Source organism: Macaca fascicularis, chromosome 19 (genome assembly GCF_037993035.2).
Source record: "Macaca fascicularis isolate 582-1 chromosome 19, T2T-MFA8v1.1".
In the NCBI taxonomy this organism is placed as follows: Eukaryota; Metazoa; Chordata; class Mammalia; order Primates; family Cercopithecidae; genus Macaca; species Macaca fascicularis.
Genome location: NC_088393.1, coordinates 46,838,017 through 46,859,795, shown reverse-complemented (window position 1 = coordinate 46,859,795; position 21,779 = coordinate 46,838,017). Strand labels below are relative to the sequence as shown.

The 21,779-nt window shown below is 45.1% G+C and overlaps 2 protein-coding genes and 1 pseudogene across 2 annotated transcripts in view; all 3 read left to right on the top strand.

Moving 5' to 3' along the window:
- Nucleotides 1–21,779, top strand: part of LOC135968320 (galectin-10-like) — a 125,439-nt gene that overhangs the window by 87,552 nt on the left and 16,108 nt on the right. The window lies entirely within an intron of this gene.
- Nucleotides 3,996–9,232, top strand: LOC135968318 (galactoside-binding soluble lectin 13-like). The gene is made up of 4 exons (XM_065534323.2): nucleotides 3,996–4,090; nucleotides 6,650–6,726; nucleotides 7,247–7,457; nucleotides 8,975–9,232. Exons 1-4 carry the CDS (start codon nucleotides 4,076–4,078, stop codon nucleotides 9,089–9,091), a joined length of 420 nt encoding a protein of 139 aa, XP_065390395.1. The 5' UTR covers nucleotides 3,996–4,075; the 3' UTR covers nucleotides 9,092–9,232.
- Nucleotides 19,924–20,863, top strand: LOC135968317 (small ribosomal subunit protein uS5 pseudogene; annotated as a pseudogene).

The following is a 21,779-nucleotide window of genomic DNA, read 5'->3' as shown; positions in this document are numbered from 1 at the left end:
CAACAAATGGTGCTGGGATAATTGGCAAGCCACGTGTAGAAGAATGAAACTGGATCCTCACCTCCCACCTTATACAAAAAATCAGCTCAAGATGGATGAAGACTTAAATCTAAGACCCAAAACTGTAAAAATTCTAGAAGATAACATCAGAAAAATCCTTCCAGACACTGACTTAGGCAAAGGCCTCATGATCAATAACTCTAAAACAAATGCAACAAAAGCAAAAAGATAAATAGATGGGACTTAATTAAACTAAAAACTTCTGCACAGCAGAAGAAGCAATCCGGAGAGTAAACCCACAACCCACAGAGTGGCAGAAAATCTTTGCAACCTGTACGTCTAACAAAGGACTAATATCCAGAATCTACAAGGAACTCAAACAAATGATCGTGAATAAACTAAATAGTCCTATCAAAAAGTGGGCCAAGGACCTGAATAGAAAATTCTCAAAAGAAGATAAACAAGTGGCCAAAAAACATATGAAAAAATGCTCAACATCACTAATGATCAGGGAAATGCAAATCAAAACCACAGTACAATACCACCTTGCTCCTGCAAGAATGGCCAAAATAAAAAAATATTTAAAAAGTAGATGTTGGTGGGGATGCGTTGAAAAGGGAACACTTTTACACTGCTGGTGGGAATGTAAACTAGTACAACCACTATGGAAAACAGTGTGGAGAATTCTTCAAGAACTAAAAGTAGAACTACCATTTGATCCAGCAGTCCCACTACTGGGTCTCTACCCAGAGGAAAATAAATCATTATTTTAAAAAGATTCTTGCACACGCATTTATGGCAGCAAAATTTGCAATTGCAAAAATATAAAACCAGCTCAAATGTCCATCAATCAACGAGTGGATAAAGAAATTGGGGTGTATATGTATACCATGGAATACTACTCAGCCATGAAAAGGAACAAACTATTGGCATTCACAGCAACCTGGATAAAACTGGAGACCATTATTCTAAGTGAAGTAACTTAGGAATGGAAAACCAAACATTGTATGTTATCATTCATAAATGAGATCTAAGCTATGATGATGCAAAAGCATAATAATGATATAATGGACTTATGCAAAGGCATAAGAATTACACAATGGTTGTTTTTTTTTTTTTTTGTATGTCAATGATATAATTAATGTTTGGGTTATGCATTACAAGATTTTCTTGAGAACAAAGGCCAGCTCAGCTGGTGAACACTGTCACACTCATAATGACAGCCTGGCCACACTCTGCATCTGTTCCCCAGAATGTTCCTTTACTTGTTCTAATGACTGAACTTTTCAACCCAGCTGAAAATCCATTTTTGTTTCATTTTCTCTTCTAGCCATAAAACTATTAAAAGATTCAAATGAAATCCATAGCCCGGACATATCTCACCACTCAGTCAACTGATAATTCCTGAGAAATACTCTCTGGTTTGAATTCCAGGAAGAAGTTAGAGGAAGAGGTATTTCTTTCTCAGAGAAGGAGCTATCGAGCATCTGCTCTAAGCCAGACACTTAGTAGTAAACACAAAGCTGCTCTCAGTGAACTGACAGACGATGAGAAGTGGCCACGCCGTGGCTGTTCTATGAGAGTAGAGGCATGGGATTGTCCCGTCAGTCATGTGAAGGGTGTGATGGAGAGAGAAAGGCCAGGAATCACACTGATGTTTCTGTATAAAAGAAGGGAAGGGAGGGAGGGAAGGAGAGAGGGAATAAATGTGGATCTCCTTAAAAGGAAACACCGGGTTATCAATACCTGGCATAAAACCATGGCATTGAAAGTTATGCATTCAGTGAACATTTATTGAGCACTTACCTTGTGACAGGCAATTTATGAAGTGCTGGGATGTTCCAGGATAGAGAGGAGGCTGAGCAAGCCCACCTTGCTGTATAGAGTGGTCGAACCTTGCTGGAGGAATGAGAAAAACAGAACACAAAATAGTCACAAAGAGCTCTCGGTAACAAGAAGGATGGTTGCTGGGTTCCAAACTGTGATTAAATTTTAAAAAAAAATTTTTTTACTGTATTGTGACCTTTATTTTTAAAATGTTTATACAAGTCATTTAAGTAATATAATACCTTCTTGTGTGTAAAATTCAGACATTACAGATTTATACCTTGACCTCATTTCTTCCAAACCCAGTGTCCCCCCTACAAGGAATGCCTTCTTTTGACATTTTCTAGTACATTTATGAGTGTTTGTGTGTACCTATGAGATCAATTTTATTTTTTTGTCTTTAAAATAATTAGTCTCATATTATGCATGTTTTCTTCATGCCTTTTCATACTACAGCATTTCTTGAAGATATAGCCATGCCAGTACTGATAATTTTGTTTTTCTTTTATATATAGTCTATACACTGGCTACTTGATTAAAAACTGTATTGCAAAAAATTTCAAATGTATGCAAAAGTAGAGAACCGTCATCCCTAGATTATTTTAAAGCAAATCTCAGCTATTATATAATTTCATACACAAAACCTAAAGTTTTTCAGGGGAACAGTGTGTGCTGGGAAAGATGTAATTGAAAAGAAAGACTGAAAGCAAGTCATAGGGCATAATGGATTTCTGAAGAAATAGTTGTAACCAGCTTTACCCATGTCCCTACAAAGGACATGAAGTCACCATTTTTTATGGCTGCATAGTATTCCATGGTGTATATGTGCCACATTTTCTTAATCCATCAACATGGAACATGTGTACATATGTAACAAACCTGCATGTTGTGCACATGTACCCTAGAACTTAAAGTGTAATACAAAAAAATAAAAAAACAGTTGTAACCAGCAGAAGTATGGGCTATTGCGCAGAGGATTTGGAAGTCAAAGAAGATCAATCTCTGTGGATCACTGACAGGATTGCTGGAATGCCTGAGAAGGAAATAACATCAACATCTTTATGCACAACTTACTAGGTGGCCAGATGCCCTGAACTGATATTTCTTCCCCAGTTCAGATGAATAACTGGGATATTACTCAAAATCCTGTTGCATATCTGTTTCAAGGAAAAGCAGTTCCTCTTTCCCTTCTGTGGTAATTTCTTATCAGCCACAGTTCTGGGCAGGGTGTGAGGGTGGTTACCTAGAATGGGGTTTCCAAATCTCCTCAATTGTGACCTCTGACCCTTTTCGTTTCTTCCATGTCCATACCTAGAGTCAAAATCCAAGGAATGCAGTGGGATGACACTACGAATTAATCTTAAGGAAATACCTTATATGCCAACACAACTGTGTGATTGTGCTGATTTATATGAATGGAAACTTGGGGTGTATGCTTGGAAATGAATTGTCAGGGTTCTAGACCAGGGAAAGTGGAATTTATTGTCGGGTCAAGCACGACCAATATTAATGTTAATGCATCCTCATAGCTTAGCTCCAACTTATGAGTGAGAAATCTCACCTTTCTCCAAGAATCTGCAGGAGAACAAGAGCTTCTGAGATTTTGATTCACATGAAAAGAAATAGAGAAACAAAAGGGTATACCTAAAACCCAGGTGTCTGAGAGACAGAGTGCGGGTGGCCCTCACCTGGGGGGATGGGTAAAGAAGACACAAGTGTTTTCTCTAATTCTGTCCCTAGGTCCTGCTAAGGATCAAGGTCTATGCTCTCCCAGAACCTCTGGAGAAGAAAGCAGAGGATTTTCTTTCAAGGCCAAGTGCCTTGCCCCCAGGATCTCCAGCTTTTTACCATTGCACAGGCTAGGAAAATGCACACCTTCCTGGTAGATTCTGCACAGTGGAGAAAAGGCTTCATGAGAAGCATGGAGGCTGGAATTCACACCCCTCATCCTCACTCCATCATCTTTATCTGTGCATTTCCCTGGTGACCCCTTCCTCCCCCAGTACCTCCCTCACGGTCATTTCTGCTGCATCACAGACACAGGCCTCCAAACAGGTGTGGTTGTGACTGAGTCTGTTTCTAACACCCCACCCCTTCTCACTCTGTGGGGAAACCTTCCTGGGAGGGGCTTGGAATCAGGAATAAAGCCAGAGGGCAGGGGTGACAGGGACCCTTTAAATTCTGCAACTCAGAGATTCACACAGAAGCCTGGACACAATTCAGAAGAGCAGCCCAGATTGAGGCAACAATGTCACCGTTACCCGTGAGTTGAAAAGGCGTAGCCTTCCATAATCTCAAGTTACGTAAAGAAGAGAAAGAGGGAGATTTTATGAGATGAAAATATCAGCATTTCCAGTGAATGCTTTACTGAGAGTTGTGAGGGTATGGAAGAGAGACCCCGGGGAAATGGTATCTGAGATGGCTGTAGGGTGTGGTGTGTGGAGCCTGGGTTAGCATAACCTTCTGTGCGTGTGTGATAGTGTCTGATAGGGTGAACTCTGCACAAATGATGTGACTTTAAGTAGGAGGTGGATGGGTCTGTGAGTATAAGGGGATAACTGTGCTTTGTTTTCATGACTGTGATGTGAGTGTGTGTGTGAGACCTGCCAGACCAGTGCATGGGCATCTTTATATGCATGGTGAGCAGTGATGCATGACTCAGTGAGCGGCATGGCTCTGTGTGACTGTGGGTGTGTGTGCTGGGATGTGACTGGGTATTAAACTGGGAACATGCATTGGCCTTTCATTCATGTGAAGGTTCCTCCCCACACAGAAATGCCTCTGATGAAGCAGCTGTGCACCTTCCCATGTGTGTTAATGTGGATCTCAGGTGGCAGAGCTGTTGGGGATCTTGGGAACCATGAGTTATTGAGGACTCATCCCTGGGCATGCGTAAGAGCAGAATGCATGAATCCTCAGGCGCCTCTTCCCAAGCAGAGTGGGAAAGAGAAGCAGGCTATGGGGCCCATGGTTCCTCAAGTGGGGTCTGCACAGTGACCACTGGCTCCTGCTCCCAGGCTCAACTTCCCTGTCTCCACCTCCTGCTGTTCCTCCCATTGTGTGCCAGGACGATGAGCAGATCCTGATTCGCTAGGGAAGGACATTGAGAGACTTGGGTTCAAAGATAGAATCACCCAAAACAAGAAAGTAACATGTTTGACTTCAGTTCAGGCAGAGCTTCCAATGGACATTCATCAAGTTTGCTAAGGCCTGTAATCACAGCACTTTGGGAGGCCAAGAGGGGAGGATCACTTGAGGCTGGGAGTTGGAGACCAGTCGGGGAAACACAGCGAGATTCCATCTTTCCAAAATTAAAAAATTTGCCAGGCATGGTGGTGCATGTCTGTAGTCATAGGTGTCTGGGGGCTGGTTGATATGAGAGGATCACTGAGGCCCAGGCGTTCAAGACTGCAGGGAGCTGTGATGGTGCCATTGCATTCCAGCCTGGACGACAGTGTGAGACCCTATCTCAAAAAGGAAAAACGTCATTCACTTATCGATTCCTTCCAATTGCTTCCCCAACTCATACTTTTCATGTGTGCAAGTACTGGGGCCGTGCTCTCAGCAATGTGTGTCCCTTCTGGGAAGGACATCCATTGCCCTTGATGGTTGTGATGCATGTGCCTCCCACACAGAGGGGTTTCCTGTTCTTTTATCATTTCTCTCTCTCTTTCAACGAGTGTTGTTTCTCATGGAGTGACTCTCTGCTGTTACATCCTCCAGTCTTGTTTTCAGTTTCAGAGTTGAAACTGATCACAGGCCAGTGTTCCATAAGGACCCTCCCCATTCTGCAAGGTCATAACCAACAAGCCCTATACATACCAGGGATTAGGCTAAAGATTTTACATGTATTAATTCCTGAATTACTGAAAACACCTTGCAAAGTAGGAGATTTTGATAATCCCCCTTGTACTCGGGACATTGAGGTAGGGAGCATTTAAGTAATGAATCTAAGGTTGCATTGCTGGCTGGGTAGAGTGGCTACCCCTGTAATCCAGCAGTTTGGGAGGCTGAGGCAGGAGGATCCCTTGAGCCCAGGTGATCCAGACCAGCCTGCACAACATCATGAAACCCCGACTCTCCAAAAACGTAAAAAATTAGCCGGATGTGTGGTGTGCACCTGTAGCCCCAGCTACTCAGGGGCCTGAGGTGAGAAGATCCCTTGAGCCTGAGGAATTGAAGCTGCAGTGAGCCCTGATCACCCCACTGCACTCCAGCCTGGGGGGTAAAATGAGACCCTGTCTCGACAAACAAGCAAACAAAAAGTTTAAAAAACAGTTAACTTCCCACTGCTAATAAGAGGCAGAATCAAGGATGGAATCAAGGCAGCCCAGTTTCTGAAACTCTGCCTTTTTTTTTTTTTTTCTCCCTGTTGGCCAGTCTGGAGTGCAGTAGTGTGATCTTGGCTCACTGCAACCTCCACCTCCCAGGTTCAAGTGATTCTCCTGCCTCAGCCTTGCAAGTAGCTGGGATTATAGGCGTCCGCCACCACACCCAACTAATTTTTGTACTTTTAGAAAAGGCGTGGTTTCACCTTGTTGGTCAGGCTGGTCTTGAACTCCTGACCTTGTTATCTGCCCACCTCAGCCTCCCAAAATGCTAGGATTACAGGCATGCGCCACCGCGCCCAGCCCGAAACTCTGCTCTTAACTAGGATCCCCCGTTTCTTCAGGAATATTGGGCCCTGACTGTGCTAGAATGGAAAAAGTGAGGCTCAGAATCTGCCCTTTGATCTCCAACCTTCTGCATCCTGGGAATCTGTTACAGGAGAGGAGGCCACACTTGCCCATGCCCCTCTCATCTACTCTCAATCCCCTGGCAGGTGCCACACACACGGCCTGTGTCCTTGTCCACTGGTTCTTGCGTGACAATCAAAGGAACACCAATCCTCCCTTTCATGTGAGTACTCCATGGTCCATGGCAGAGGGATGGAGGAGAAGGGAAAACATTTGCTCAGGAGGTCACCTCATGTGTGAGTGATGTGGAAATGTCTAGTTGGCAGGATGGAGGCACCATGTAAATGCAGGTCCTGGAGAACCTCCTGCACCAGGCATGGGAACTGCACTTCCTGCACGATGGGCCACTCTTGGACTCTAGGAAAGAAGAAAACTCAGTGGTTGGAGATGTGGCTCTTTTTTTTTTTTTTTTTTTTAAATCAAGGGGCATAGGATTTTCAGGGAATGAACAAGTCACAGACTCGAGTCAGTGATTATGGCTCAGTTTCCATGCAGGGATGAAAGACAGGGCATCTCACCCCACAGGACAGGAAGGGCTGAAACAGCCTCACAGGGTTGAGGTCGCAGTGTGAGCACCAAGACTTCACTCCACCTAAGGAAAGAGGGAAGGGATTTGTGTGTGTGTCCTTTGTGTGCCCACAAAGGGAGGGACCTGCCGAACACACTGTGTGCTCTGCCCTCAGCAATGACCCACAGCTGCAGGTGGATTTCCACACCGAGACGTGTGAGAAGTCAGACATTGCCTTCCACTTCCGAGTGTACTTTGGCCATGTTGTGGTCATGAACAGCCGTGAGTGTGGGTCCTGGAAGTGTGAGATGAGATGCAACAATGTGCCCTTTGAGGATGGCAAACCGTTTGAGCTGTGCATCTCCGTGTTGGACAATGAATACCAGGTGAGCACCCCAGGAGCTCCCAGCACCCAGCCTCTGTGGGATCCCAGGGCAGGAGGCAGCCCTCCCTCAGCTTGCCCCACAAGACACTCAGGGCACATCTTCCATAACAACTCTTGCCCCAGGCTTTTCATCACACAGCACCCTCTGCTTGCACTGCCACCCTCATCTGTTTTCCCTCAATGGCCACAGTCAAGGTCCGCTCATCTGCCATTTCTCCCAAGGTGAAGAATCTCTTCCGTCTTCACCCATAGCTCTCATTTCTATGTGTGCTGTTCTTTACATTTTCATGTGGCTAAGTGGATAAAATGTCATATGACTAAAATTGTTTTAGTCAGTCAAAAATTAGGTCTTCCTCTCACTCCTGAACCCCAATCTTCAGAGCAATATTACTACCTCTCTATTCTCCTTCTATACACAGTGCATGCTTATGGAAGCATGTGTATCTATATATGTGTGTGTCTATGAATACATGCTTTCATTTATTTTTAAACAAATGCTGGCATAAGTTTCTCTACACATTACTCTTTAGAAACTAGAATTGATTTGTGCTCAAAGAGTAGATCTTGAAGAAGTCATCTATCCATGGTGCTGCCTCATTTTTGAAAGAGTGCATGATATCCCCCTAGAAGGATTTCCAAAACTTGCTCAACTTGACCCTTTACATGACCATTGAAGTTGTTTCCAATATTATGTGCCCACAAATGCTGCCACATTAAGCTTTCTAATCAACCTTCTTGCCATTATGCACCTCCCAATGCTTATACTGGAAGATAATTACAGAAAAATGGAATAGTTGGTTCAAAATTGTGTGCATTTTAAATTGGAGAATGCAACTTAAAAGATGACTTCCTGTATAGCCTCAGTAGTAAAGAACGTGAACAAACTTTCTGACTTTTAAAACCCAAAAATCCTTTGGGTAGGTCAAAAGAAGCACATTTTATTCAGATTTAAGTCAGAGATGTTTTCCTATGTGTATAAGCTGTTAAAGGTCACATCCTATGTATTGCAACACTCGTCCAGTTCCACCTCTCTGAGAACACTTGAGTTTCATTCTCTGCCACCACCAGCCCATATACGGGTAACTCCTAAGAGGAACTGGGTCATCAGCAATGAAGGGCAGTCATAGATTGTGAAGGTGAACAGCATGCATTCAGTGAACATTGTCGAGCATGAACCCCATGCACGGCCCAGTGCAAGTTGCAGGGATTCAAGTTCATGGGACACTGTCCCTGGCCATGGAGATCATCCGGGTTAGAGGAGAGGCCGAGCAAACGTGGACTGTGTGATTCAGAGTGGTAGAACCTACTGGAGAAATGAGAGGAAGCACTGAAAATAAAGGAGAAAACTGTCTGAAATAGACACAGAAGGAGTCTGTAAAAAGAAGCCTGTCTACTGGCTTCTCGTTTCCAATTAGGCATTTTCTGTTTGGATGCTGTAGGTTCCAGGGCGGTCTGGAGAGGAGGCTGAAAGCTTGTTTTGTAAAATATTGCCTTTCTGATGCATTTTTACTCTTGTAGGTAAGTGTCAATGGCCAGCACTGTTACAGCTTTCCTCATCGCTTCCCGCCATGCTATGTGAAGATGGTGCAAGTGTGTAGAGATATCTCCCTGACTTCGATGTGTGTCTGCAATTGAAGGCGATAGCCAGACTCCTCATTGTGCCAGAAATCCCTGTTTCTACATGATCACGGGATTCCCAGAGCCAGCTAACAGCATGATCCCTCCTCACTTCAACCCTTACACTTGCTCATTAAAACTTCACCACACTTCACAAAATTTGGTTCTTGCTTTCAAGGGGAAAAAGAGGTAGTGGTCATCATGAAAAGGGCCTGGGGGATTTTATGGGTGGTGGGAAGAAATAAAATAAAATAAATCTTCCTGGGGCACAAATAGTGAGTAACAAGGCCACTGAAAAGTCTGAGAACACATTAGGAGTAACACTCTTCAATAGCATAGAGTTTATGTCAGACACTCTGAACCAAAATCCCTACCCAATTTCAGAAGAGTCACTGCACTGAAATGTCCTGTAGTTGTTTCCAGCCACACAGGGATAAGCAATGGGATTGGGGGCTTGAGCCATAACAGGGTGAGTGGGACTGTGTCTGAGTTGATCAGGGCTGAGTATGAACTTCACTGTCTACACTGAAAACAGAGGGGAGGGAACACTTCAGGGATCCCATTTTCCCACCTGCACCCAAAATCTCACCTGTCCCTCCACTTAACCAGGAAAAAAGCCCAGAAGAAAATCACCTGAGAAGAAACTCATGTGCTGTCCCCACTCAGTTCAGGAACAAAGGATATGCAATATTATTTCTGGAAATGTGGAGCACAGATGTACTGATTTGTTCATTTACAGAGTGCTCATGGATGATCATGCCCTTTCCCATCCTCCCTGCAGACTGAGAAAGGGAAGTCATTTCACAGAGAAGGACGTGTAGCCTGCAACAGTGGACATGACAGTCGATACTTCGCAGAGTGTAAGTCTTGGTCAGAGATGGAAGCAAGAAAGCCTTTCATCAGGGCACACAATGCTGGCCCTCACTGATAGTCTTTCCTTTAGCCCTGATTCATCTCCACCCACAGACACAAAGTTAGGAAACCTCCATTGCCACCCTCTGAAGTGCCCCCACTGCCTCCGCTCCCCTTGCAGGAGCCCAGTCATTGATCTTAGAAGACCCCTACTGATGTCCTAGTCCTCTCCTAACTCTTTTTCTTACTGGAGTGTTTTCTTTGGGAAGAATTCTGGACTAGCTCCCTCCATCTGAGATGCTCTAATTACTTTAATCTTCAGAGGGTCTCTATCCCTGCCTTCCCTGTAAGTCTCTGCGTCCATTCTGGACATTTATTTCCATTCACCATTCAGAAAGGAAGACATCTATCTGCTTCACGTTGCATGGAGTCCATGATCTTTCTGGGGACTCTCCTGGAATAAAGAAATGATCAGTATGAGGAGACTGGAAGGCATGTGGAAGGCAATGTTTGCAATAGCCTCAAGCTGGAAGCCACCCAATGTCCATCAGGAGTAAAATTCCTGAGTATTCAGTTTTCATAAAACTCGAGAGTGGAGAGCGGTGAAAAGGAAGGGACTCCATACATCAATATGGATGAATCCTAGAAACAGAAACGTGAAGGATAGATGCATGACCGAAGAGAAGAAATCCAAGATCAACATCTACAGGCAGAATTCAACAAAGTGACAAAACTAAAACAAATCAAAAAAGAAAGGCAGGAGCGTGGTCGCCTGTGTGGGCAAGAAGGTCCCATGGTGGGAAGGGACACATAGGAGACTATGGGTGTCAGCAACGGGCCATGCCTAGAATTGGGGTGGTTACCTGAGTGCTAGTTAAATGCGAAATTGACAGTAATATACGTTTGCTTAGAAACTGGAATCAATGTTTCTGTAAATAGTTTAACTTCACAGTCAATAAAACTGAAGAGTAAAATGGAAAGAGAGGAGAAAGAGAGGGGGATTCTAATTCATTCCTTCTTTAAATTCCTAATACGGCTTCAAAGGACGTTTGCTGTCATCACAAAAAGAGAACTTGAGGAGAGGTCCTGAGCCTTCCACCCCAGGTGAAGACTGCATTGTAGCTCATGTGCTATCACTTGTAGCTGTCCCTATCCTCATGCTGGTTTGGAACCAAGGAGCTCACGAATCACTGACTAGAATTAGGAATCTCACCTTTCTCCCAGATTCTGGGTCTCTGAGATTTCATCGCATATGGACAACCAGAGAAAAATAAGTGAAGGAGCCCAGGCGTGTGAGAGACAAGAGTGTGAATGGCCCTCACCTGGCAGAGGCAAGGGGCCTGGATGGGGTCAGGATGACACAGAGACTCTCTCTACCTCTCTCCCCAGGTCCTGCTGAGGATTAGGGTCTATGGTCTCCCAGAAGGTCTGGAAGAGAAAGAGGAGAATTTCCTTCAAGGACTGGGTGTCTTCCCCCCGAATTTTCACTTTTTCACCATTGTACAAGTTGGGAAAATGTACACTTTCCAGGGGAATTCTGCGCAGTGGAGAAAAGGCTTCATGAGAAGCATGAAGGCTGGACTTCACACCCCTCACTCTCACTCCGTCATCCTTATCTGTGCATTTCCCTGGTGACCCCTTCCTCTCCCCTGTACTTCCCTCATTGTGGTTTCTGCTGAATCAGTTACAGGCCTGCAAACAGGTATGGTTGTCACTGAATGTCTTTCTGACATCCCACCCCCTCTCACATCACAACTTGATGAGAGGGGCTTGAAATCAAAAATGAAGCCAGAGGGCATGGCTGACAGGATGATTTAAATGCTGCAACCCCAAGAGATTCGCACAGAAGACAGGACACAATTAGGAAGAGCTGCCCAGAGGGAGACAACAATGCCGCTGTTCCCCAGGAGTTGAAAAGGCACAGCTTTCAAATCTCCCAAGTCACATAAGGAAAGGAAGAAAAGGGGCAGATGTTGTGAGAAGAAAATTTGAGCATTTGTACTGTCAATGCTTTTTTGAGAGCCGTGAGTGTGTGGAAGAGGGAGACCCGGGGGAAATGGTATCTGACACCTGTGGGGTGTAGGGTGTGGACCCTAGACCAGTTTAACCCTTTGTTAGCATGTGATGGTGTCTGTGACAGCAAACTCTGCTGAAATGTGACTTTAGGTGGGAGGCGAATGGTGTACTAGGATAGGTGGATGTGTGAGTGAGTGTAAGGGGGTGATTGTGCTTTGTCTTCTTGACTGATGTGAGTGTGTGTGACAGCACAGCTGGACCAGTGCGTTAGCATCTTTATACGCACAGTGAGCAGGTGTGTGTAACTCACTGAGTGGCCTGGCTCTGTGCGACTGTGGGTGTGTGTGCTGGGATGTGACTGGGTGTTGAACTGAGACCATGGATGTAGCCTGCTGTGCATATGAAGGTTCCTCCGCACACAGCAGGGCCTCTGATAAAGCAGCTGTGTGTCTTCCCGTATGTGTCACTGTGGATCCTGGGTGGCAGAACTGGTGGGGATCTTGGGGACTGGGAGTTAGCAAGCTCTAGTGTCTGAGCATTCATGAGAGTGGGATGCACGAATCCTCAGGTGCCTCTTCCCACGCAGAGTGGAGGGGAGGAAGGCAGGCTTTGTTCGAGTGTATCTTCAGGTGGGATCTGCACACAGTGACCAACGGCTCCTGCCTCCAGCCTCAGGTCTCTCCCTGTCCCCTACCCTAGCCTGTCCTTCCCATTGAGCACCAGGATGGTGGGCAGTTGTGACTCACCAGGGAAGGACATTGGGGCACTTGTTTTCAGAGACTGAATCACCCAAAACCAGGAAGGTACAAGTGTAACCTCAGTTCAGACAGAGCTTACAGTGAATATTCATCAAGAAATTTGCTGAAGCCTGTAATCCCAGCATTTTCGGAGGCTGAGGTGGGAGGATCACCTGAAGCCAAGGGTTGGAGACCAGCCTGGGCAACACAGCAAGATTCTGTCTTTCCAAAAATTAAAAAAATTACTGGGGATGGTGATGGGTGCCTGTAGTCCCAGCTGCTTGGGAACTGAGGTTGGAGGATTGCTACTGCCCAGACATTCAAGGCTGCAGTGAGCTGTGATGGTGCCACTGCATTCTGGGGATTAGGGTGAAGGTTTTACACGTATTAGCTCCTATATTACTGAAAACACCCTACAAAGTAGGACTTTTGGATAATCCTGCCCGTATTGGGGAAACTGAGGTAGGGAGAGTTAAAGTAGTGAATCTAAGGTCACACTGCTGGCTGAGTGAAGAGGTTCACCCCCGTAAATCAGCAGTTTGGGAGGCCAAGGCAAGAGGACCTTTTGAGCCTAGGAGCTCCAGACAAGCTTGGGCAATATCTATGGGACCGTGACTCTGCCAAACCATAAAACATTAGCTGGTTCTGTGGTGTGGACCTGTAGTTTCAGCTACTTGGGGGGCTGAAGTAAAAGGATTGCTTGATGTCAGAAGGTTGAGGCTGCAGTGAGCAGTGATGGCCCCACTTCACTTGAGCTTGGGCAATAGAATAAGACCTTGTCTCAAAAAAAGTTCAAAAAAGTTCAAAAAATATTAACATCTCACTTCTAGTAGAAGGCAGAATCAACAAGGGAATTGAAGCAGCCCAGTTTCTGAAGCTCTGCTTTTGACTACGGGCCCCCAATGTCTTCAGGACTACAGGGTGCTGACTGTGGTAGGGTGGGAGTGGGGAGGCCCCAGGGGCTACCTTTCAACCTCTAACCAACCGCAACATGGGAACCTGTTACAGGAGGGGAGGCCTCACGTGGCCCTGTGCCTCTCACTCAGTCTCAGTTTTCTTGCAGGTGCCATACGCAGAGTCTGTGTCCTTAAATACTGGTTCTTCTATGACAATCAAAGGGAAATCGGTTGTCCCTTTCATGTGAGTACTCCATGGTCCAAGGGTGGTGGGGTAGAGGAGAAGGGAGAACATTTGCTCAGGGGGTGACCTCGTGCGAGTGATGTGGAAATGTCTAGTTGGCAGGATCGAGGCACCATGCAGGTGCAGGTCCTAGAGACCCTCCAGCAACAGGCAAGAAACCTGCAGTGGCTACGCTGTGGGCCAGTCATGAGGCCTAGGGGAAGAGGACACTTGGGGTTGGGGTTGTGGCTCTTTATCTATAAAGGGACACATTTTCAGGGAGTGGACAACTCATAAGATTAGTGACTGTGTTTCCATTTCCAATCGGGAATGGTGGGCAGAGCGTCTTTTCCCACACTTCCCCAGGAAGGAGGAGATGAAGCAGCCCTACAGAGAGGAAGCCTACAGTATTATCAGGAAGGCTTTTGTCTGCCCTGGAGAAAAATGTGAAGGATTTGTGGGTATGTTGTGTGTGTACCCAACAAGAGAGGGACCTGCCCAACCCACTGTGTGCTTTGCCTTCAGCAATGAAACCACAGTTACAGGTGGATTTCCACCCTGCGGTGAATGAGGACTCATATCATTGCTTTCCATTTCCAAGTGTACTTTGGCCATTGTGTGATCATGAACAGCTGTGAGTATGGGGTCTGGAAGCAGGAAGTGAAATCCAAGAATACGCCCTTTGAGGATGGCAAAGAATTTGGGCTGTGCATCTCAGTGTTGGATAATGTGTACCAGGTGAGTGCCGTAGGAGCTCCCAGCCTCCATGGGCTCCCAGAGCAAAAGACAGCTCTCCCTGCCCTGGCCCCAAGAGTTTCTTGGGGCTCATCTGCCATAACTACTCTTGCCCCAGGCTTTTTCTCTCACACACAGGGGTTTCCTTAACTTTTATCATTTTCCTCTGTTTCAACAAGTGTTGTTGCTTACACAGCCATCATCTCTGCTTGCACTGCCCTCCTCAGTTCTTTTCCCATTTCTGACCTGGGCCAAGGGCAACTCATCTGACATTTTCTCCAAGGCGGATAATCTCTTCTATCTTCCGCAGTTCTCATTTCCACTTAAGCTGTTATTTCAATTTTCACGTGGCTAAATGAATAAAATTGTTTTAGTCAGTCCAATACGAAGACTTTCTGTTACTCCTGAAGCCCAATCCTCAGAAGAATATTGGTAGCTTCTCTACTCTTCTTTTATAGCTAGTCTATGCTTATGGATGCATGTCAATACACACACATATTCTTTCATTTCTTTTTAAACAAATGCTGATATTGATTCCTTTACACATTACACTTTAGAAAAACACAGGTTTTTGTATTCAAAGTATATATCTTGGAGAAATCATCTATGCATGGTACTGCCCCATTTTTTAAGGATTGCGTAATATTCCCATTGAAAAATTACCAAAATTTGTTGAATTTGAATCTTTACAAGAGCATTGAAGGTGTTTCCAGTGTTTTGTTTGTTTGTTTTAATTATTATACTTTAAGTTCTGGGGTACATGTGCAGAACGTGCAGTTTTGTTCCATAGGTATACACGTGCCATGGTGGTTTGCTGCACCCATCAACCCGTCATCTACATTAGGTATTTCTCCTAATGTTACCCCTCCCCTAGCCCCCACCTCCTGACAGGACCCAGTGTGTGGTGTCCCCCTCCCTGTGTCCATGTGTTCTCATTGTTCAACTACCACTTATGAGTGAGAACATGTGGTGTTTGGTTTTCTGTTCTTGTGATAGTTTGCTGAGAATGATGGTTTCCAGCTTCATCAGTGTCCCTGCAAAGGATCTGAACTCATCCTTTTTTATGGCTGCATAGTATTCCATGGTGAATATGTGCCACATTTTTTCATCCAGTCTATCATTGATGGACATTTGGGTTAGTTCCAAGTCTTTGCTATTGTGAACAGTGCTGCAGTAAACATATATGTGCATGCGTCTTTATAGTAGAATGATTTATAATCCTTTGAGTACATACCCAGCAATGGGATTGCTGGGCAAATAGTATTTCTAGTTCTAGATCCTCGATGAATTGCCACACTGTGTTCCACAATGGCTGAACTAATTTACACTCCCACCAACAGTGTAAAAGCATGCCTATTTCTCCACAACTTCTCCTGCATCTGTTGTTTCCTGACTTTTTAATGACCGCCATTCTAACTGGCATGAGATGGTATCTCAGTGTGGTTTTGATTTGCATTTCTCTAATGACCAGCAATGATGTGCTGTTTTTCATACATTTGTTGGCTGCATGAATGTCTTCTTTTGAGACATGTCTGTTCATATCCTTCACCCACTTTTTGATGAGGTTGTTTGTTTTTTTTCTTGTAAATCTGTTTAAGTTCTTTGTAGATTCTGGATATTAGCCCTTTGTCAGATGGATAGATTGCAAAAATTTTCTCCCATTCTGTAGGTTGCCTATTCACTCTTATGAGAGTTTCTTTTGCTGTGCAGAAGCTCTTTAGTTTAATTAGATTCCATTTGCCAGTTTTGGCTTTTGTTGACCTTACTTTTGGCATTTTAGTCATGAAGTCTCTGTCATTGCCTATGTCCTTAATGGTATTACCTACGTTTTCTTCTAAGGTTTTTATGGCTTTAGGTGTTATGTTTAAGTCTTTAATCCATGTTGAGTTAATTTTTGTATAAGGTGTAAGGAAAGGGTCCAGTTTCAGTTTTCTGTGTATGGCTTTTCCCAACATCATTTATTAAACAGAGAATCATTTCCCCATTGCTTCTTTTTGTCAGCTTTGTGAAAGATCAGATGCTTGTAGATGTGTGGCATTATTTCTGAGGCCTCTGTTCCGTCAGTTTGGCCTATATAACTTTTTTGATACTTAGCACCATGTCGTTTTGGTTATGTAGCATTTTAGTATAGTTTGAAGTCAGGTAGTGGGATGCCTCCAGCTTTGTTCTTTTTGCTTAGGATTGTCTTGGTTATGTGGGCTTTTTGGTTCCATATAAAATTTAAAGTAGTTTTTCTAATTCTGTGAAGAAAGTCAGTGGTAGCTTGATGGGGATAACATTGAAATCTAAATTACTTTGGGAAATATGGCCATTTTCATGATATTGATTCTTCCTATCAATGAGCATGGAATGTTTTTCCATTTGTTTGTGTCTTCTCTTATTTCCTTGAACAGTGGTTTGTAGTTCTCCTTGAAGAATTCCTTCACATCCTTTGTAGGTTGTATTCCTAGGTATTTTATTCTCTTTGTAGCAATTGTGAATGGGAGTTCACTCATGATTTGACTCTCTGTTTGTCTATTATTGGTGTATAGGAATGCTTGTAATTTTTGCGCATTGATTTTGTATCCTGAGACTTTGCTGAAGTTGCTTATCAGCTTAAGGAGATTTTGGGCTGAGACGATTCATAACATGGAATTTGGCAGTGGATTTTTGGATATGGCCTTAAAAGCACATAATCACAAAGTGATCCCAAAGTGATCCCAGCACTTTGGGAGAGCAAGGTAGGTAGATCACTTGAGGCCAGGAGTTTAATATCAGCCTGGCAATATAGCAGATCCTCGCCTCTACTAAAAATACAAAAACAATCAGCTGGGCATGGTGGCTCATGCCTGTAATCCCAGCTACTTGATAGGCTGAGGCAGTTCCTCAACATGGTTACCATATGACCCAGCGATACCACTTCCAGGTATATATACTGAAGAACTGAAGAAAGAGACTCACACAGATATTTGTTCAGCAATGTTTTTAGCAGCATTATTCATATAGGCAAGTGATGGAAACAGCCCAAATGTCCATCTACTGATATATAGCTAATGGAAGATTATTAGCCTTAAAAGTGGATAACATTCTGATAGTAGCTATCACATGAATGAATCTTTAAAACGTGCTAAGTGAAATAAGCTAGACTCCCTTGAGGCTCTAGGTGCAGGTTAGAGAGAGAAGGTGATGGGGCAGGAGTAGGGGCTATGGACATTTGAATCCTTCCTCCTGCAGCTTTCTCATGCCTTCAGGGACTGCTTAAGCCTCATCTCACATGGACCATTTCTAGTTGATAACAGAGTGATGCTGCGTAGGAACAACCTTTTGACTGGGTGGGTCAGATAGCAACCAGTTCTTGACAGGCAATTAAATCGCAATATAAATTGATGCTCATGGTTAAGCATTCACTCTCTAATTAGGCCAGATAGCAAGACAAAGGCTTTTACTTGAAAGCAGAAAACTTACTCACAAAGGATGGCATGGTTTTGCTCCACATCTTCAGGGTGTATGCTGTGATTCACCTATGGAATCCTGCTAAATTTCGCAAGAGCAACACTACCTGCCATTGACACTTCAAGCAGGACTACAACTCCTGAGTGCCTAACCAGAGATAGATGCATGCAGCCTGGGTCTGGTGTAGACCCTTCTCTTGTGCTGGGTCCCACACAAGTTAATAGCTTTTTAGGATACTGGGTAAATAGGCCAGAGTAATGTACCAAAGTGAGGCAAGTGTTGCCTCCAATATTGAACGAGATTTACTAGGCAGGTGCCCCTTTGCTGGTGGTACAAGGGGCCTCGTGCAACAACTCATCCTGCACCTAGAAAGAGACAACTTCACATGTCCCACTCACTGAAGGCTTGCATAGTTCCTTGAGTGGGAAAGCCCCTGAATGTTGGAGGAACTTGTTTCCCGTGGGCAGTATGTCTAATGTAGTGGCCACCTCCTGACTACCAGGTCTCATCAGCATAATATCAGCAATGTAAAGAACCAGCATAGTATCTTCCAAAGGAAAGAACTGGCCAAGGTCCGTGGGAACTAAATTGACACAGGGTAGGGGAGTGAATATGCTCTGACATAGGATAGTGAAGGCAGCTGATCCTCCCAGCTGGAAAGAAATGGCTTCTGGTGGCCTTTACTGACAGGTGACAGGTACTAAGAAGAAAACATTCAATTGCCAGGTGGATAGATGCACACCGTACACCTGGGGATGTTTATTTGCTCAAGCAATAAACCACATCTGGTACGGCAGCTGCACTTGCAGTTCCCATCTGATACAGCAGCCGAAATTGAAGTTCGCATCTCTTGAAATTGATGAGAACGCACGGTCATTCTCCAAGACCCAATTGTTTTCTACACAGGCCCAATACGTGAGTGAATGAGAATGTGATGGAATCACCAGCCCTGTATCTTTCGAGTTCTTCACGGTTGCACTGATTTCTGCAAACACTCCAGGAATGTGGTATTGCTTTTTCTTTACTAGTTTTGTAGGTAGAGGCAGCTCTAACGGTTTCCATTGGCCTTTCCTATCATCATAGCTCTCCCTGCACAGGTCAGAGAACCGATGTGACATTCTTCCCTTTGCTGAGCGTGACTATTCCACTTATGCAACCTGAAACTTAGCAAATAACCACAGATGAATTGGAAGCCAATTGGGAGGCTGCCAAGGACTCTTCAATACTTCCACTTCATTATAACCCTGGTTTAACTTTTAAGCCAAATAAAAATCTGATTAAGTTTTATTTGCACACCTACTTACAAGGTCAGGTGTGGTTTCCCAAGAAATTCATGGTGAGGACATAAATGATTTCACAACCCACTGCTGGAATCTTACAAATTCTGTTTCTACCACATCAGTGTTACAGAAAGAAATTACAGAAAAGACATTTGTTCATTAAGAAAACAGCAAGACACTCAGAGTAGATACACAACTGCCTGTCCTAGGTGAACTGGCATGAAATAAGAATTTTTCAATTCATGGCTGTTTTATTCAGATAGAGCCATAGGACTTTCCCATAGGGGTCAGAAAGGTTGTAATAGAAAGAGAAGGGTAAGGGAGTGCCTGTAGGCTTCTGGACTGAGAGAGGGGATTTGGAATGTGAATAACTGAGTCGCGGGGTGTGAGGGGATGTGTCTGAGCTGAGTAGGACTGAGGGGGAGCCACATTCTACACTGAAAACAGAGTGGGGGGCACTCCTGGGGTCTCCCTTTCACTTACCTGGACTCCAAAACTCACAGGTCCCTTCACTCAACCAGGAAAAACAAAAGCAAAAACCTCTACGCTGTCTCTCTTTCTCAGGTTAGGCATGGGGGATAAACAATTTTGTTTCAGGAAAGGTTGAGACCCAGACTTAGAAAAAGCTAACTCGTTCATGTCAAGAGTGCTCATGGCTTCTTCTCCGAGAAAACACCAAATGGCGAATGACGCCCGTGCAGCGGGGGGACCCGGAGGCCCTGGTGGCTCTGGGATGGGGAACCGCGGTGGCTTCCGTGGAGGCTTCGGCAGTGGCATCCGGGGCCGGGGTCGCGGCCGTGGACTGGGCCGGGGCCGAGGCCGCGGAGCTCGCGGAGGCGAGGCCGAGGATAAGGAGTGGATGCCTGTCACCAAGCTGGGCCGCTTGGTCAAGGACATGAAGATCAAGTCCCTGGAGGGGATCTACCTCTTCTCTCTGCCCATTAAGGAATCTGAGATCATTGACTTTTTCTTGGGGGCCTCTGTCAAAGACGAGGTTTTGAAGATCATGCCGGTGCAGAAGCAGACCCGTGCTGGCCAGCGCACCAGGTTCAAGGCGTTTGTTGCTATCGGGGACTACAATGGCCACGTCGGCCTGGGTGTTAAGTGCTCCAAGGAGGTGGCCACCGCCATCCGTGGGGCCATCATCCTAGCCAAGCTCTCCATTGTCCCTGTGTGCAGAGGCTACTGAGGGAACAAGATCGGCAAGCCCCACACCCTCTCTTGCAAGGTGACAGGCCACTGCGGCTCTGTGCTGGTGCACCTCATCCCTGCACCCAGGGGCACTGGCATCATCTCAGCGGCTGTGCCCAAGAAGCTGCTCATGATGGCTGGTATTGATGACTGCTACACCTCAGCCCGGGGCTGCACTGCCACCCTGGGCAACTTTGCCAAGGCCACCTTTGATGCCATCTCTAAGACCTACAGCTACCTGACCCCTGACCTCTGGAAGGAGACTGTGTTTACCAAGTCTCCCTATCAGGAATTCACTGACCACCTCGTCAAGACCCGCACCAGAGTCTCCGTGCAGCGGGCCCAGGCTCCAGCTGTGGCTACAACATAGGGTTTTTATACAAGAAAAATAAAGTGAATTAAGCCTGTTACCAATAAAAAAAAAAAAAGAGTGCTCATGGATGACCACGCCCTGCTCCCATCCTCCCTGCAGACTGAGAAAGGAAAAAAGCCATTTCACAGAGGAGAAGCTGCAGGCTCCAATAGTGTCCAGGGCAGTCATTGCGTTGCTGAGTGTGAACCCTTGTTGGAGATGGATGGAAGGTGATCAGGGCACTGATGAGGATACACACTATCAGCTCCCTCTGATGGTCTTCCTTGCAAGTCTCATTCTTCTCCCCACTACAGAGATGGAGTTACGACACCTCCATTGCCATCCCCTGCAGTGCCCAACACCATAGCCTATCCCCATGTCAGAGCCTGGACCTTGATCTCAGATGAACCCTCCTGACACACCGGTCCACTCCTAAGATTGACTTTTCTCCCGGAGTGTTTGCTTTTGGGTGGACTCTGAGTCAGCTCCATCTGTCGGAGGTGCTCTAAAGATTCTAATCCTCAGTGGGTCGTGGTTCTTGCCTTCTCAGTAAGTCTCTGTTTGCCTTATGAACGATTACTTGTATTCACCGTGAGAAAGGGAGTGATTTGCTTTAAATTTCAGGAAGTCCATGATACGTCTTGGGATTTTCCATGAAAAGAAAAAATGATCAGCACGGGGAGACTGGGTAATTTTGTGTAGAAAGCAATGTTTACGATTGCCCCAAGCTGGGACCCTCCCAATGTCCATCAGGAGTAAAACTGGTGTATATGTGTTGATCTATTTATAAAAGTTCAGAGTGTACAGCAGTGAAAATGAAGGAACTACAGCTGCACACGGCAGTATAGATGAATCCTAAAAACACAAATGTGAACTAAAGATGCACCACCCAGAAGAAGTCTTCCAAGAAAACCATCTACAAGCAACATCCAACAAAGTGGTGAAACTGAGAGAAAAGCAAATAGGAAAGGCAGGAGCAGGGTTCTCTGTGG